The sequence below is a fragment of the Pteropus vampyrus genome, unplaced genomic scaffold, assembly GCF_000151845.1.
Source record: "Pteropus vampyrus isolate Shadow unplaced genomic scaffold, Pvam_2.0 Scaffold55, whole genome shotgun sequence".
NCBI lineage: Eukaryota > Metazoa > Chordata > Mammalia > Chiroptera > Pteropodidae > Pteropus > Pteropus vampyrus.
In genome coordinates, this window is record NW_011888836.1 from 4,747,932 (window position 1) to 4,766,217 (window position 18,286).

General features: G+C 37.7%; 1 protein-coding gene and 1 non-coding gene across 2 annotated transcripts in view; one reads left to right on the forward strand and one right to left on the reverse strand.

Annotated features, from left to right (window-relative positions):
- TMEM241 (transmembrane protein 241) overlaps nucleotides 1-18,286 on the forward strand; it is a 118,391-nt gene that overhangs the window by 62,861 nt on the left and 37,244 nt on the right. Inside the window, exon 12 of the mRNA XM_011360489.2 lies at nucleotides 3,379-3,472. Within this exon, the coding sequence (XP_011358791.1) occupies nucleotides 3,379-3,472 (94 nt within the window). The remainder of the gene's footprint in view (nucleotides 1-3,378; nucleotides 3,473-18,286) is intronic.
- Nucleotides 15,031-15,136, reverse strand: LOC111739907. Its single transcript, XR_002780408.1, has one exon. It is a non-coding gene; the product is annotated as a U6 spliceosomal RNA (small nuclear RNA).

Consider the following 18,286-nt stretch of genomic DNA (forward strand, 5'->3'; position numbering starts at 1 on the left):
ACTATGAAAAAAAGATTTTGGAAACCATTGACTAAGGGATGTCTAGACACAAGGTAATCATTAATCACCTTGGGAAATGCTAAGGGAGATAGACCAATTAAATGGATAGAATTAGATAACATAGAAGTTCATACCCATCCTATTTTCCTTTTCCTGCCATGATCCCCACTTTGTTTGACTCTATTATGCTCAGAAGTAGAAAGGCTTCTGTGGACAGTCTCAGAGTATATATTCCGATATGGTGGAAAGACCAAACTTGGGGTGTATTCCAGCCTTGCTGCTTCCTAATTGTGTGGTCTTTGGGCAGGTTATCCTAGCTTTCTCAAAACTTAGTTTAGTTCTATAAAATGGAAAAATAATATGCAAGGTTGCTGCCTATATTAAATAAGACATGTAAAGAGCTAGGGTTCTCCCACTCTTTTTATGTAAAGCACTAAGCATTATGCTTCGCCCAATAAATGATGGTCATTATTATTACCTGCTCAGGTCAACCATAAGTAAAATGTCAGCACACCATGAGCATAAAAACGAGACCACCGAGTCCCACATTTATAGGATGCTACCTTATGAAGCAATGTTTCTTTAAAGAGTGTCAAAAATCTAATATGTAGCTAGGTAAAATTTTTGGTCTTTTATGACAAAAAAAAAAAATCAATATTATAGAGTTTGCTTTTGCATTTGAGCCTTAGAATGATTTATTTATCATCCTCAGAAAAGTTTCAAGAGAACACTGACAGAAGTCTTCTTCCCAGTTCCTCTCAATTTGGTCAGGTCTTGTCATTTGACCATTAGCTAGGATTGTGTGGCATGACTGTTAGTGCTGCTCCGGCGCCTGTGGACTTGTTTCCTTCAGGTCTGGTTATTTGGCAGCACAGGATATGGAGGGGAGGGCAGCCACTGTTTGCTTGTTTGGAACAGAGCCTGTTGGTGTTGGCTTCGTGGGGTGACATTCTGGCTCCATTTCTACCCCTTTTCATCTGCAACTTTCTCATAACCCAACACGAAAAATTCGGGTTTATTTTATTTGAAAGATTTGGAAATCTTTATTCAAATTGATTTAACTCTCTGTTACATTTTACCCCCTGGCTTCACTTCTTTTAAGAATGTGTTGGTTTTCACCATCTCATCTTGTGGCTCCTCCATGACCATATCTTAGACTAAGAGTTGTCCCCTTCAGGAGGCCCTGGAGGAGGTCAGAAGGGGCTATGGAGACCTAAGGATACAGTAGTAACCATGCCCAGGATACCCCATTAACAGGGAGCCCAGTCTCTTTCACTTCTGGGGTCCTCCCATTGCTTTTAAGATCTACCTCCATAGCGAGGGGTAGGAGAGCTGAAAATAAAAGAAGATAAGGGATTCATGAGAAATTTAGAAATGATTCACAGACATTTCAAGTGATGGGAATGAATCTTGGGTGCTTTCATAAACAAGCTGTTCACAAACCTGGAGGCTCCGTTCTAGCAGAGAGTAGGTGCTGAGAGGGTAGATCATCATGGAATCATGCCCTTCCCCTGGCTGGAAGTGGAGAGGAGCAAAAGGAGGTATGGGAGATTGGACAGGTATCTGTGAAGTTGTTATCTCCTTGGACACAGGGCGGGTGCCACCAACAAGAGTCCTGGAGTGCTGGCTGCCTCACTTTCTACTCTCAACCTCACAGCCATGAGCACCTGGAGCATCTCACTCTGTCTCTTTGGTTAAGAGCATTTGTAATGAGACTTGAAGAGCTGTGGAGAACTGTTGAAAGAGCCAGGAAGTCTGGAATATTATTGTGCCTCAATTTGCATGTTAATAAAGTGAGAATTGGAGCTGGGGAGACTTTCTATTCTGAAAATCTCTGATTTCCATAAGTTAGGATGAAGACCACTGTGTTTATTCCTACTTTAAGAACACATAATCTAAAGCAAGAAAAAAAGGGAGAAAGAGGGGATTTGGTCAAGGTTATAAGGGTCAATGAGCACAGCCAAGAACAGAAATTTAGGTCACTTGATTTCTAGCCTACTGCTTACCCAAAAGGGCCTCCTCATCTAGGACACGGAGTGGGTGCAAATGACTCAATCTCTAATCCATAGCTTCCCGGCCTCCCATGACTGCAGATGCAAATCTGAATGAACTTTGCAGGTCATCCAGGCCAAACAGGTTGATATACACACAAGGGATGCCTAATGCTTGTCTCTGGTCCTGCCCCAAGAATGTGGCTGTGAACTCATCTAATCTAATGAAGTGAAGGCACACATTTCTGTGAAATTTGGCCTTAAGTGTGTTTAATTCAATTCAAGCTGCTCCCAAGTAAGCCTGTCAAACATTGATGTAATTAATACCTACTATGACCAAGGCTCCATGCTTGGCTCTATTTGAGAAAGTACAGAGAAGCCCAGGAATGGGTTCCGCCTCTCAGAGCTCACGATCTGAGTTGGAGTCACACAGCAGTGCCTATAATAAAGGTCAAATGGCAGTGTGGCATTTAAGGCCCTGAGGGTACAAATAGATACAGCTCATAAGACCCACCTCTCTGGTTTGGGGTACAACTGCAGTCATGTCTCTTGTTGTTTGATTTTCAATTCCAAATAATAGTTACATTCAGGCCCTGTCTTGCATGTATTTGTGGGAAGTCAGCTTCTGTCATGGAGTTTCTCTGCCACACTCTCTTCCCCAACTATCCTGCCTCCAACCGCCAGGAAGAGTAACTGTTCTCTTTGGAGTTCCCTTTGCTTTGGCCTTGGCTACACAGTAACATTTCTGAAAACAATTCCAATGTAGGCCACTATTTCCCCATCTGGCTTGCTGATGCAGACCTCTGAATAAACCCCAAGATGCCGCCCCAGCCTCAGGCTCCCTTGGCGGGGGGTGGTTTTCAGGTCATATATATAGGATTAGACATCATTGCCAAAGTAGCTTCCATGTAGGTTGGCTGGAGTTCAGCGACTTCTGTTATGCAGCCAGCCTCCCCTTTAGAGTCTTACCTTGAACCCATGGGCCAGACCCTCTACCCTCATATAGTGAGTTTCCCTTTGGAATTTTCCTGGCACTTTGTTCTACTTGAAAAAAATTGAAGCTCTACCTTGGCAAGCACCAAGCTCCAGAAGTAATATGGAAAGAGCAGGAGGTATTGTCCTCTATGCTCTTTTTTCTTCCATGATTTAGCCAGAGACTTCTCAAATTTCTAAACCTCCAATAAAATGCTCTCATCATAGCTCCTTAGGAAAGTAGAGCTTAATGTTTTTTTTTTAATTTTTGGTGTTTTTATCCAGAGATTACTAGAAAACACAGATAAGATAGATGAGTAATAATTAGAAATTGACTGGTAAAATGTAACAGAAAATAGTTACCTATTGGCTAAAGGAAGACAGGCCTCACTAACAAAATATTTTCTCCTTCCAGTGGATTTTTCGGATTCTTTCTCATGTTCAGCACAGTGAAGCTAAAAAGCCTAATGGCCCCCGGTCAGTGTGCAGCCTGGATTTTCTTTGCTAAGGTAAGAGAGAGTGGTGGAGTGGGGAAAATTGATCTCAGGAGCCTTTGTGTCCAGTATTGTCAGAGCCTGTGTGATGTCAGGGTTGCTCTTCATGGAATCATTTCTATTTACTAGCCCTGAGACTGAGTTTTTGCTCATTCAGGTAACAACTTCTGAAGTCTTCCACCTATTTTATTAGCACGACATAATCTTTATCATGCTCCTGGAAGGTGACCTGGGTAAGCCATTTAATTCCCCTGAGCCTTAATTTCTCCATCTGAACATGCGGGGTTTCACCAAACAAACAAACAAACAAATAAACAAAAACCCCAAAACACCTCTAAAACTTCTCTAATTCTAATAGACTGGACTTCTGGAGGCATGGGACAGTTCTTATCATCCTTCCTGGGAACTGTGAGGATGTCTAGAACTCAAGTGACTTGCCCAAGAGGTCTCAGCTTATTAGAGATGATAGGGAGAGGAAAATAGGCAATGGCCAGACTGGGGGACTTAGATGAAGCAAGAGAGTATTATAAGAATGCCTGTGTGTATCTGATTGACCGTGGTTGAAGCATAAGATAGAGAGGTAGGAAAATAAGAAACAAAAGGAGCAAAAAAGCAGCAGTGGGACGGATGATCTTAACTAAAATACTTTGAGATGAGCTTTCTTCTAGTAGAGAATCTCATTTCTCTAATGTCTGTGAAGGAGTCGGGTTGTAGGGCCCTAGGTACTAATTCCAAGGAGTGAGATTTCTTAATTAATTTAATCTAATGAAATAATCATTTAAATTTGTGCCTTTAGTCATCTTTATGTTTGTTGGTTGATTCCCCCCTCCCCAGAAAACAAAGGCAAACATTTTTCTTTGAAACTCAGGTTTCACAGTGATATTTTCACCTGCATGGTCTACTTTTTAATAGTATTAATAATTCTAATTCCAGCAGAATGTAAAGAATGGTTGAGATACTGACTTCCAGCATGACAGAATGAGGTTGACAAATCCTCTCCCAAAAAAGCAACAAGAAAGCTTGGAAAAGGCTGTCAAAAATATCCATTTCAGTTCTCTAAAAATTGATCAAAGATATACAACAAACCAAGAAACAATTGTTCATGAAAACTACTAAACTTTGGGTAAGAACAGTATGAACTTGTGGCATTCTTGCCTAGTGTTGCGTCCATTCTCTCCTCCCCTGCTCTGTCAGTGTGATATTTTAACCAGACCAGGGTAGGCTATGAAAATCATCAGCCTTGCTGCCACTTCTAGAATACCCCATTGGAGTATTTTCAGTTCATTTGGAGTATTTTCAGTTAAAGTGGCTGAGTCAGTCAGTGGTAAGTGAACAAGAAGAGCCAGTAGCTCCACTGTCTTCAGTTTATAGTCCTCTTAGGAACAAGCAATGGACCAATGGTCTAGCTGGGGACTTAATAGGTAATTCTGAGAGATGAGAGAACCATCAGGGGATTGATAGCTCTCCATATATCCCAGATTGATCTTAGTCTGTGTGCATGAGCAGCAGAGATGGAGGCTGCCCAAGACATCCACACATCTCTGGCCAACAGAACTTGTGTGCACACATAGAAGAAATGTGAGAAAGCCTACAGAAAGTAAAAGCTGGGGCAGACATGAAAGCAGCCCGAAATTTGATTTTGCTTCTCAACCCATACACAGTCAGAAGCAGAGGGAAGAAGACTTCTGGCTCAAGGTATTTGAGCAAAACTTCTGACTAGTCTTTGCCAGAACACTAAGCTAGACAGATGTGGGGACGACTCCTAGGAAAGCAAGCTTGAAATAAAAACAACAACAAAAAAATTGGGTGAAGACCTCAGCAACTGTACCACATATAGAAGACAGATTTTACAGACTTAGTGCAGACAAATTACTAAATAGAAATACCACAGTACTAACAATGCTTGGGGGGAGGGGAAGTCATAATCCAGAGGTGCTATCATATATCATGTGAAGTGCCCACTACTCAGCAAAAAAGTAGAGGCCTTCAGAGAAACAAGAAAGCATGATTCGTGGAAAGGAAAAGAGCAGTCTGTAAAAATTGTGTTTGCTTGTCTGTTCCTCAGATGTAGGACTTGACAGAAAAAGACTGCAAAGCAGCTACTTAAATATATTCAGAGATCTAAAGGAAACCATTTTTAAAGAATTCAAGGAAAGACTCAGTAAATAGAGAATCTCAGTAAAGAGATAGAAATTATTTTAAAAAAGAGAACCAAATGGAAATTCTGGAGTTGAAAAGTACAATAACTGAAATGAAATGAAAAAATTCTCTAGAGTTACTCAATAGCAGATTTGAGATGGCAGAAGAAAGAATAAGTGAACTAGAATGTAGAGCAAAAGAAATTATTCAATCTAAAGAAGAAAGACTTTTTTTAAAATTAAAGAACTGTGAACAGAGGCTTAGAGACCTGTATATATATATTCCAGAAGAAGAGGAAAGAGAGGTAGAAAAAATAGGATTAATGGATGACTTCTTATCAAAAACAGTGGAAGCCAGAAAGCAGTAGGAAAACATATTCAACATGCTGGAAGAAAAATCTTCAATCAGGAATTCTAGATACAGCAAAAATATCCTTCAAATATGAACTAAAAATAAATACATTCTCAATTAAAGACTGAGGGATTTGTTGCTAGCAGTCATATCAATAATTACATTAAATGTAAATAGACTAAATACCCCACTCAAAAGTCAGAGATTGTCACACTATATAAAAAAGCAAGACCCAACTATATGCTGTCTACAAGAGATAACACCTTAGATTCAAAGACACAAATAGGCTGAAAGTAAAAGGATGGAAAAACATAACCGTGCAAACGGTAAACATAAGAGAACAAGCTGGAGTGACTATATTAAATCGGACAAAATAGACTTTATGACAGGAAATATTACTAGAGAAAAACAGGGACATTTGATAATGATAACAGGGTTAATACATTAGGAAGCTATAACAGTTATAAATGTATACACACCTAGCAACAGCAGCCCAAAATATATGAAGCAAAAAGTGACAGAATAGAAAGGAAAAATAGACTATTTAACAATAATAGTTAGAGATTCTAGTACTGCACTCTCAAAAGTTAATAGAATAACTCACAACTCATAGAAAAGCAGGGTTATAGAAGGATAGAGATGACTTGAACAACACTATCAACCAACTTGACAACTGCCATTTATATGACACTCCACACTGACTGCAGAATACATATTCTTCTCAAGCACATTTGGAATGTTCTCCAGAATAGATGTTATTCTGGGTCACAAAACGAGTCTCAATAAATTTGAAAAGATTGAAATCATATGTGGTATATTCTCTGACCACAAGCAGAAGTAAATTAGAAATTTACAACAGAAAAAAAATCTAAAAAATACCAATTTATTTAGAAATTAAATAACATATTCTAAATAACCTATTAGGGAAAAAAAGAAATCACAAGAGAAATTAAAAATATTTTGAATCAAATGAAGACAAAAACAGAACGTCAAAACTTATGGGATGCAACTAAAGTATTGCTTAGAGGGAAATTTATAGGGGTAAACACCCGTATCAGAAAAGAAAGGTCTCAAATCAATAACCTAAGATTCCACATTAAGAAACTAGAAAAAAAAAGAGCAAACTAAACTCAAAGAGAGCAGAAGAAAGGATATGATAAAGTTTAGTGTGGAAATTAATGAAATAGAAAACAAAAGCAATAGAGAAAATCAATATTGGTTCTCTGAAAACATCAACAAAATTGAGAAACCTCTAGCTAGACTAAGAAAATAAGAAAGGAGATACAAATTATCAAAATTAGAAACAAAAGAAGGGATATTGGTTTAAATCACTGATTCTATATGAACTAAAAGCATTGTACATTATGAATCAGTCCATTCGTATTAATAATTTTATGCCAGAAAATCAGATGGTTTAGATGAAATGGACAAATTTTCAGAAAGGCACAAATTAGGAACATTGACTCTAGAATAAATGGAAAATCTGACACACTCATAACAAGTAAATAAATATAAGTAGTAATTAAAAATCTTTCCACAAAGAGAAGCTTAGGCTCAATTTATTTTATTGGTGAATCCTATCACATATTTAAAGAATATATATTTTTCTTTATAAATCTTTTAGAAAGTAGAGGAAGAGAGAATAACTCCTAATTCTATAAGGTGAGTTACTCTGATACTAACACCAGACAAAAAAAATTATAAGAAGTGTACAGGCTAATATCCCTCATGAATATAGATCTTTAACAAAATATTAGCAAACTGAATTTGGCAATGTATAAGAAGGATTCTACACCATGATCAAGTGAATTTATTCCATGAATACAAAGTTGGTTTAACATAGGTAAATTAATGCAATCCATTATATTAATAAAGTAAGGGACACGAATACATGATTGTGTCAAAATGTACCAAAAACCATTTGACAAAATCCAACAGCTGAATATTCATGGTAAAAACTCCCGACAAACTAATAATAGAAGAGAATGTTCTCAGCCTCGTAAAAGGCATCAATGAAAAACCTGTAGTTTGTTCTATACTTAATGGCGACACTGAATACTTTCTGCTTAAGATTGGAGCAACACAAGTATATTCACTCTTACCACTTTATTCAACATTATACCGGAAGTTTTGGACAGTGATAAAGAAAAAAAATTGTATTCACGGATGACATCCTATATGTAGAAAATCCTAAGGAATCTATAAAAACACTAATTGACTTAATAAACTGTTTATCAGGTTCTCAGGATGCAAGATCAATATACAAAAATCAATTGTAGTTTTATATATTAGCAATGAAGAGTCATATTCATAAAAAATGAAATTAAGAAAATAATTCCATTTATAATAGTATCAAAAAATACTCAGGAATTTAACAAAGAGGTATAATATTTATAAACTGAAAATTACAAAATGTTTCTGAGAGAAATTAAAGATCTCAATAAATGGATCGACTCAACATCATTAAGATGGAAATGCTTCCTAAATTGAGCAACAGAAATAATGCAATCCACATCAAAATCCTTGCAGGCTTCTTTGTACAAGTTCACAAATTTATCCTAAAATTTATTAGCAATACACAGCCAAAACAATTTTGGAAAAGAAAAATGAAGTTTGGATATATAAACTACACAGTTCAAAAACTCACTATAAACCCAGAATAATCAAGACATGTGGTATTACCATAAAGATAGGCATTTATGGTGTATCTATTTTTGATAAAGATACAAGGCAATTCAATGGGAAAAGGATTTTCTTGTGAACAAATTGTGCTGGAACAGTCAGATATATCCATATGCAAAGACTTAAACATGAATGCTTATAGCGGCGTTATTCATAATTGCCCCAAACTGAAAACAATCTAAATGTCCATCAGCTGGTGAATGTATAAACAAGATGTAGTATATATAATCAATGGAGTACTATTCAGCAATAAAGAGGAATGGCTTATTAATACATTGCTACAACATGGATGAATCTCAAGAACATTATGTTAAGTGGAAGAAGCCAGTCACAAAAGTATACATATAGTATGATCCTATTTATGTGAAATTTCCAGAAAAAAGTTTATAGAGACAGAAAACATATCGATAGTTACTTGGAGCCATAAATGCCTATAAATGAAGTGATGGAAGTATTCTAAAACTGGGTTTTGGTGATGATTATGCCATCATCTAAATTAATTTATTAAATTTGTTCATTTAAAAAAATCATTGAATTTTACATTTACAGTGGGTAGATTTTATGACATTTAAATTATCCCTAAAAGTTGTAAAGTAACAGTGCTTAAAGCATAGCGCTTAAATATCATCTCTTTAAGACTAGGATGGACATTTTTCCTGTGTATATGGTTTTGCCCATTTTGCCACTAGTTTCATGAGTCTTCTTTTTACTTGATATAGTTTTTCTTAAACTCTGAAGGAGGTTTATAAATACCTTCTCTGTAGTTAATTCAAAAAGTGGAAAAAATTTTAACTGGTTGCTGTGATTTAATGCTAATCCTTCTTAAATGTGGAGGACTGGATTAGATAGCCTTAAAGGTTTCTTCCAGCCTCAGTTCATCAAGCAATCTCTGTCTCTCTCTGTCTCTCTATCTCTGTCTTTCCCTGTCTCTCTCTCTCTCTCTCTCTGTCTCTCTCTTTCTCTCCTTTTTTCTTTTCTATTTAAAAATAAACTCTGTTATCCTCAATAACATAATATTTACCCATTCTTTGGGCCACCTACACATCAGAATGTGCTGACATTTGAAGTACAACATAATTGTACTTAGCAATACAGCATTTCTCCATGATGTCATTGTGACTGCTGGGTGCCAGCATATTCGGAAAGTGACTCAGAGATGTTCCATTGTTCCCAGGGGAGAATTTGGATTGTGTGAAAAACTCATAGATACACAGGCGGGGAGGTCATTCAGAAGGGAGCTGAGGGTGCCTTCTTCTTTGCTCCAAAAGGACCCATTCTCTTCTGTTTTCCAAGGAATTGTCATATCAGCTTCATCACTTCCAAGTTCCGAGAGAAGGTGTCCCTGCTGCTCTTTGGTCCTCACTCATCTTTCTCAGTATATTTCTTGGGTCTGAGAACGCTCAGTGTGGAAAAAAAGTGCCTCCTAAATTACTTTATATTGTTATTACTATTATTATTGTTTTTCTTTTTGGGAATTTGAGTAACATTCTAAGAAGCTAAAAATAACAATACTTAGCAACCTTTTTTTTTAATAAATGTCTTCCTTCATTTTTTTGCTAAATTCAGCCATGTGAAATCTAACTGCATCTTCATAAAATCTTGGGATCCCTTCCCACTTGTAATGTAAAGCACTGATGCAGTAAAAAAAATGATTGAATTTAAGAGAAAAGCAATGAAATGTGTAGACATATAAGGAAGACATGGCATGAGTTTATATTATTCTCCCAGGGGGTTTCTCCAGCAGTTAAGTTCTCACATGACAATTCTTCCTTGTCTCATCCTTGTTAACTTCAAAATGATCACAGTTCTAAGCATCCACTGGGCAGAAGCAACTGAGGCCAGAGTGAGTTTATATTGAGGTTGAGCCAGGAGACAAGAGGCATCCCCGAACAGCCACACTGCCCGCCAAGGGCCCGAAGAACCAAGAACTGCCCCCCAATTCAAACCGGTTCCGGAAAAAAAAAAGTTTCCTCCCTTAAACCAAAGCCAAAAGTGCCGCCACCAATTTGGAACCCGAAAAAAAGGGGAAAACAAAAAAACAAAGCCTAAACCAATCCTTTTAAGGCCTTAAGAAAAAAAATTTTTTGTAGCTTGCTTAGGATATGTCTCTTGATTTGGTTTAGTTTGTTTTTGGATTGTTAGAGTTTCAACTTTAACATGCACATGGTTAGGACTAGGGTGGCCGACACCCTGGGCCATGCAATGTGGAATCTGCGCGTGATAATTCTTGAGTTCTGCTGAGAGTCAATCAGCACCTCCTTAAATGTTGCACTCTAGACACCTCACTTGCCCCCTTTCCCAGACCCTTCTCTCACTCTGTGTCATAATTTCCTGCCTGCCTAAAACAACTGTGAATTCAATGGGATTTTGAGGTATACTAGATTCTTACAGTTTTTGTGGTATTGAAAGTGTCTTTGAATGGCCTTATTTTTGGACATGGTTCTACCAATCAGTCAACACCTATTAGGGAAATCTTTGGAGTATCTGAATGTTGTGGGTGGGGGAATGCATTAGTGTATGTGTAGTGTCTGCCTTATAAACCAGAGGAGAAAGTAAAAGTGACAAGATGAGACTATTAGAGAACACTGCTGAGCCAGGTAGTACTGACTTCAGGAGTTGTTGGGTGAAGGGAGAGCTGTGTGAGTTGAGGCAGCAGAGTGACTGAACTGGCCCCTACAAGCCAAGGCTTGTAGGTGGAAGAATGAAAGGAGGGCCTTCCAAGACAAGTGGCAGGGGCCCCAGGACAGGATGCATAGGTGTGGAACCGTGAGGAAATAAATTTGGCTAGAGAAAGAGGAGAGTGTGGAAGAATAAGGGGAAAATTGGGCACAGAAAATCAGATTATAGGAAGTCCTAAAAACCATGCCACAGAGACCATTGTGAACCTCTGAATGAGACTGACTAAAGGTAATGTTTTAAGCAAGTTAATACACGATGGTGCTTAAAACAGATTGGAAATGAGTTCCAAGCATTTGGAAGAGAGGTGAACGAATGTAGTGATGACAGAAATGAAGATGAAAGGTCAAACTTGATTGACAATTTGAAGGAAAAGAAATTTTAATTACTTAATTTATCATATAAATTAAGTAATTGTGTGATGTAATAAAAGAATTAGACAACAAAGACTCAGATTATTTTAGAACATTTTAGAAAAGGGAGTGGGTAATGATAATTTGCATACAGAGAGTGATAGATAGGGAAGATCACAAATGGCTGCAAGGTTTGTAGCTAGAGACATGGGAAATCCATGCATTACAGACAGAAATGGGAGTGATTATGAATGAACATCTTTGAGGAAGAAAGCTGGTAACATATATTTTAGACAAAAGTGTATGTTAAAAAACACCTAAATGGAGCTGTTTTGTCTTGGAAACATGGAATGAAATGTAGGTGAAAATTCAGAGCTTTGCATGTGCATTCGGGCTTCACCTATAGAGAGACTGATTGAAATCAAGAAAATGAATATGTAGATGAGTTCACTGAGACAATGAAAGGATTTAAGGAGAGCAGAGCAGGGGCCTGGGACTTAGCTTGGCACCAGTAATGAGCAGGAGGGAGGTAATAGCTAAGGGGTAAAAGGGAGAACCGGGAAAATTCGGTGTGGAGAAGTCTAAGGGAGGATTTTAAGAAGGAAAGCAAAATGCCACCAAGAAGTCAAAGAGATCCAGATTGAGAAAAGACTAGGGCAAGGACATTGAAGACATGGTTTCAGTGAAAGGGCAGGATGGGAGTGGGGCAGAAGATGGATCATAAATACTCAAGAATATATAAGAAGTAGATAGAAAATTGTGGTTAGTGGTGGGCAGGGTGATAGCTAGATCTAGAGAAAACTTCTTTTCTAGGAACAGAAAAACTTAGGCAGACCTGAAAGTAGAAAAGAAGACTCCTGTATTCAGAAAGATTTAAAGGTGCTAGAGAATGAGGGGAAATTGGGAGAACACATTTCATCAGGAGGCAGAAGGAATATGGGGGCTAGCTTTAGAGAAAACGAAGAGCTGTTTTCCTGAACCTCTGCAGAATGATAAAGGGCAATGATAAATAGGAGGGAGGCTTTTCCATGAGGCACATGGTAGAGGGACTGGGATTTCAGGGGGAAAGGAAAGGAAAGAGCACTCACTGTTTGGCTTTAATCGCTATGCACTGAAACCCTCTAGTCCTCAGTTGTTTCATCTGTAAAGTGAGGAGTCTGGACTAGATGATATCTAAAGATAGCTCAGATAGACATGTTATGATTCTAGTGAGCTCTGACACTGTTGACCATATCTGATATTTAAGACTAAATGCTGATGGCATTTATATTCAATTGTAGGATTATATATGATGAATGATGATATGCTAGGAGCCATATCATTAACTATCAGTGTCTACTTAACAAAACATTTGTCAGATTTAAAGTGTTTAATAGAACCAATCAGAATAAAGTAGGAAACCACTCAGTAATCTGACCTTTTTCCATCCCTATCACCAAATCCACTTCTCTCCTGGAAGATTATGTATAAATGCTACAAACAGTTGATTGGAGTGTTTGTCCCTGTTTTTATTTATAGTTTGGACAGTCAGAATTCATGCGTATGGAATGGGGTTTCCCTCCCCATTGCTGCTTAGGATAGAATGCTGCTCATACAGTCCAGGTGGAGGATGGAGAAGCCTTCTGAGACAAGGTCCCATGTGAATCTTCAAACCTGGAATGTGTGGTTGGTGCAGAAGTGGAGCAAGTAGGCGAGGAACAGGGCATAAAATATTACAAAAGTAGAATATTCTAGAATTTGTACTCCTCCGTGTTTCAAGGTAGAACCAGAATATATGAGATAATGTATATGAAAAGAGCTGGGCAGTAAACACAGAGCATTTTGTAGAGTCATATAAGCTCTGGACCAAGACTTAATTTTGACTTAGCTTTGAGTACCAGGTCTGTCACTTTCTGGTATGCGCTTCATTTTCTCATCTGTAAACAAATATAATAATAATGTCTACCTTACTAAGAGGGTTGAATAATATTTAGACAGCCCTCGAATAGTGAGCACTGGCAGTTGGCAGGCCCTCCTTGGCTCTGTCAACCACTAGTTTAATTCTTTCACCAAATTAACCAGTGATTTCCTGAGTCTGAATTTACCATTTCTGTTCACTAGTTCTAGGTAGTGAATTTAGCTGTTGACTCCCTACTCCAGACACTGCTCAGAATTTAGCATGCCAGAGAACAAGGGCTCTCACAGCTCTTTTAATCAGACATTGTCAGACAAAAGAGGCAATTGATGCACCATTCACAATGTTTTTAAACCTATATAAAGAGTCATTGATTCAGAACAGTTGCTGTGCTTGTGAAAATGTGTTTGATGGTTTCCATGGAGACCACCCTGCTGGCTGTTCTGCAGTCACTAGTCTTAATTATACTCTGGGATTGCCAGGGAGGCTTCAAAGCTGTCTCCATAACAACACTTCCTTGTGTAACACTACCGCTGTCTTAAACAGTTTCCCATGCAGGAGTTTCTCATAAAAGTCAAGAAGATTCTGCTAGTGAGTTTCAACTTCCGTTTGATTTATTCTTTGAAGAACTCTTAACAATAGGAATTTTTCTAAGTTTTGACCTCCTTTCTTTCAGGCTGTTTTGCCAGGTCTTTGGAGCATGGCCTAATGTCTTTCTTTTTTCAGTGACATGTTGACATTTCTCTTAAGCTATTGCCAAGATATTGAACTAAGGAGGAGCCTTGCCTATGTTGGTTTACTAGATAATATTAAACCTGTCTAAGTATAGGATGAAAACGCTGTCAACAGTTACTGTTAGGGTTTGATGTTTGGAATTTTTAAATATCTCCAAGACCATTAGTAAAACTTGCTGTTTCTGGTAGAATTACAAAAACAAACAAACAAACAGAAAAAACAGAAAAAGAAGCAGCAACTTAGTGTCTTTTTAATATGGAATCACAGATTTCATGACTTCTAAATAAACATAATTTCTTACTCTCCACCTGATTTTTTAGATATATTGGTAGGGAAGTTCTAAAGCTTAATGTTTAATCATACCTTGAACTTCTGAGGAGGTTCCGGAATTAGACTTCTTAGGAGGTTCGATTTCTGGCACATGCATACTCTCATACACACACCCCCACCCCTCCCTTGTACGCACAAGAACAGACTACTGAAAAATCCTGGAAGTATAGTTACAATACCCACCATGTTTTACTCTCACTAGGTCAAGTCTGTGCTGAACAGAGTGTTAGTTCTCTTCCTTCTACTTCCTACACTGTTACTAATATTATTTTTTCCAGTTTTATTGAGATATAATTAATATATAACATCACATGAGTTTAAATTGTATAACATCATGATTCGATATGTGTGTATATTATGAAGTGATCACCACAATAAGTTTTGTTAACATTCATCATCTTACATAGTTACAAAAAAGTATGGAACGCTTCACAAATTCGCATGTCATCCTTGCACAGGTCCATGCTAATCTTCTTGGTATCATTCTAGTTTTAGTATATGTGTTGCCGAAGTGAGCACAATTACTTCTTTTTCTTTATTATTGTTATCGTTATTCACATCATCATTGTCACCATTTGTTGGATGGAGAGAGTATGTTTCTGTCTTTCTGTATTTCTCGGATGGTAAAAGTTAGTCACGAGGAAGAGGCTCCTTCTTTTCAGTTCACTACTTGTATTTCTTCCAAGCTCAGCTTCTTAAGACTTGTCACCCTTTCTTCCTGTCACATTTAAAAGCTCATTTGAATATATGTCTTTCTGTGTAGCAGTTTAGTATTCCTTTTATTTTCTTCCTTCAATTGCTGTTCAGCACCTTAATGTATTCTGGAAGTGTCTGATGAAAATAAATTCTTAAATCCAATGAAGCTGTGCTGTAGTGTAACTTTTATGTTGAAAGAGTATGCTTTAAAATCTAATTATGCCTGTTTCCTAATTAAATCATTTTTCTTTTTCACAGCCTAAGCGGCTAAGGCAATGAGAATAATTTTTCATGGAAAATTTAGATCTAGAGGCAGCAGCATAATTTCCTTTACAGTCTCTAGCTGGGCAATAATAACAGCATGTCAGTGTCTTTCCATGACATCACCATTGAAGCAACAGGAACATGAAGTGGCAAGTTAGGGAGCTGCTGTTATTGTTGAACTGTATGGAAACAGCACAGAATAATCTGGGAATTATTCATTTGTGGACAAGGTTTTCCCAGAGGGCACATGGAAAGGGAAATACAGTTTGGGATTAAAAAAAAAATTTAAATTCCATTTCCTATTGTCAAAATAATTCATGGGGACATGAGTTATGTTAATGGACATTTTGCTATTTTGGATAAGGTTGTTTTTCTTGTTTCCGATTATGAACTCTTAATTTTTTCTGGGCTATTTTTAGTGCCATTGATCATCACAATGTTCTGTACAAAAAGCAAAAATATGCTAACAATTCTGGGTTTCACAACTTTTGACCTGAATGAATTCGCTTTAGTTTACTTACCAAGGAAATACCCTGAATTTCTGTAAATTTCCTGACTACAAGGTTTTTATGAGTGCTGTTATTATCCAAGATAATTTAAAATAATTAAAGTGGTTTTTGCAACATAAAAGTCCAATTAATTGGGAAGCTTTTACAGGGTCTCCTTTGGAGGATGAGTTGATGTGTACTCAGATCACTGTAGTATAGTATTGGATAAATGAGTGCTGAGTAAATGCTTAAATACACTGATCTTACTCTATATACCTCTGCAGGCTTATGCTCTCATGTCAGAAATAGAGAAAGATGGATCTGCATGCATCTCATAAAGCCTCATGAAATACCTTCAACTGCCTTCAGTAATGCTCTTGTGATGCCCATACTCTTTTCTCTAATTGTGCCATTTGTTCTGTTTGAGTTCACTTTTCCTTATAAAGACCCTCTATCTGTAGCCCTAGAGCTGACTTCCCTTAGGTGCGGCCAGACATAGGCTAATCAGCACCTGTTCATGACCAAACCAGAGGGCAGACCATGGGCGCAACTGAGAGCCCGTGTCATTAGAGGATGAGCTGCCATGGTCCAAGCTAAGAAAATGAAACAGTTTTTGGGAAAACTGAATGAGCAGATTTTTATCATAGGAAGGTTTTGATGCTTAATTGAAAGAAATGACATGTGGATTGGAAAGCCAGTAGATAGTTCCTTGGGGCGAGTTTGTGATCTTGGTGGCCTGATACACCACTGGATCCCTCCCCACACTTGTTCTCCTGTTATATCTTCCAGAGTGGAATTTAAGTATAAATAGTTGTTTGCTCATTTTTACTGTTTAATATTTCTCTTCTCCCTTACAAAAGTCGTCTAAACTTATTTTCCCACTCTTGACTCTACATCGATCCTTTGAACTGACCCAGTTGTTCTTTAGGTTAAGATTTCCAATGTTATTTTGTTTACATATAAGTAGGCTGTGTCTGACTGTAAGGCCAGACAGTTAAGTACAAGCAGGTTGTGCTTGTTTATATGACTCCAAAATAGCCAGTCAGTCAAATATGTGGCAAGAAGTTTTTTAGTCAACAGTGCATTGCCTGGCTCCATGTAGACACAACTAGCTGTTAAATTGCATTTGAAATTTCATTTGATTGTTTCTGTGCTCTTCTGAGAGGTGCTAGGGGGGAGATTTGGTTGGGAACAGGCTCACTTTCTGGCTACATTAATTCTTCATCTGTCTTCTTGTTGCATGACTTCTGCGGGGTGGGGGTGCACAGGGGAGCTGGCCCACAGTCGAAACTGTCTCCAAGAAGAATTCTATCTTGTTTCTTTCTTGCTTTACTTGAAGCCATTATTCTCTGTTTGAGGCTTTGTGTGTTTTCTTCACAAATTTCTAGGCGTGTCATTAGGTTTGGCCTGGAATATGGTAGATGATCAGTCAAGATTTAATAAATAAAATGCCCACCACCCTCCCTTACCTCCATGTCGAGAGATTTTCACTTCAGAGGAGGATTTTCACTTTTATGGGAAAATCTGTTACCATATTAATGTAGGTCCTTTATAAAAGCAAAGTGGCATAAAGTGAACTTTCTGAAAGCGGTGTGTGGGGGGGAGCAATATTCTTTGCTTTATCAGCTTTTGAAAGATTTCATAGGAACACTCTACTTTCAGACAGTGGGGAAAAACCTGTATTTAGAAGAGGAAAGAAAGAAAAGAAAAAGAAGAAAAAGTACCAGCCCTAAAGATTGTTGGATAAGACTTCAGTAGGGAAATTGCAGGTTTCAGTATTTACTAGGTTGGTCATAGGACAATGGGGAAGTAAGACAGAAGTGGTATTAAATCTGATATGGAACTGCATACCCACCAAAATGGCTAACATTAAAGAGGCTGACGATACCAAGTGTTGGTGAGGATGTGGAATAACATTTCTAGCTTAGAAAAACACTAGAGCTAAATAAAGTCTCTGTTATGACTGAGCAGTCCCACTCCTGGCAGACACCCAAGAGAAATGAAGGCGTATATCCACAATGAGATATGGTCAATATTACAGAATTAGATAGTGGTGATGGTTGCACAACTGTGTGTGAATATATTAAAACTATTGATTTGCACTTTGGGTGAATTTTTTGGTATGTGCATTTAAAAAAACAGTGAGACTGTTCTTTTTAAAAAGACATGTTCAGGAATATCCATGATAGTTGTATTCATAATAGCTGGAAGAAGGAGTCCA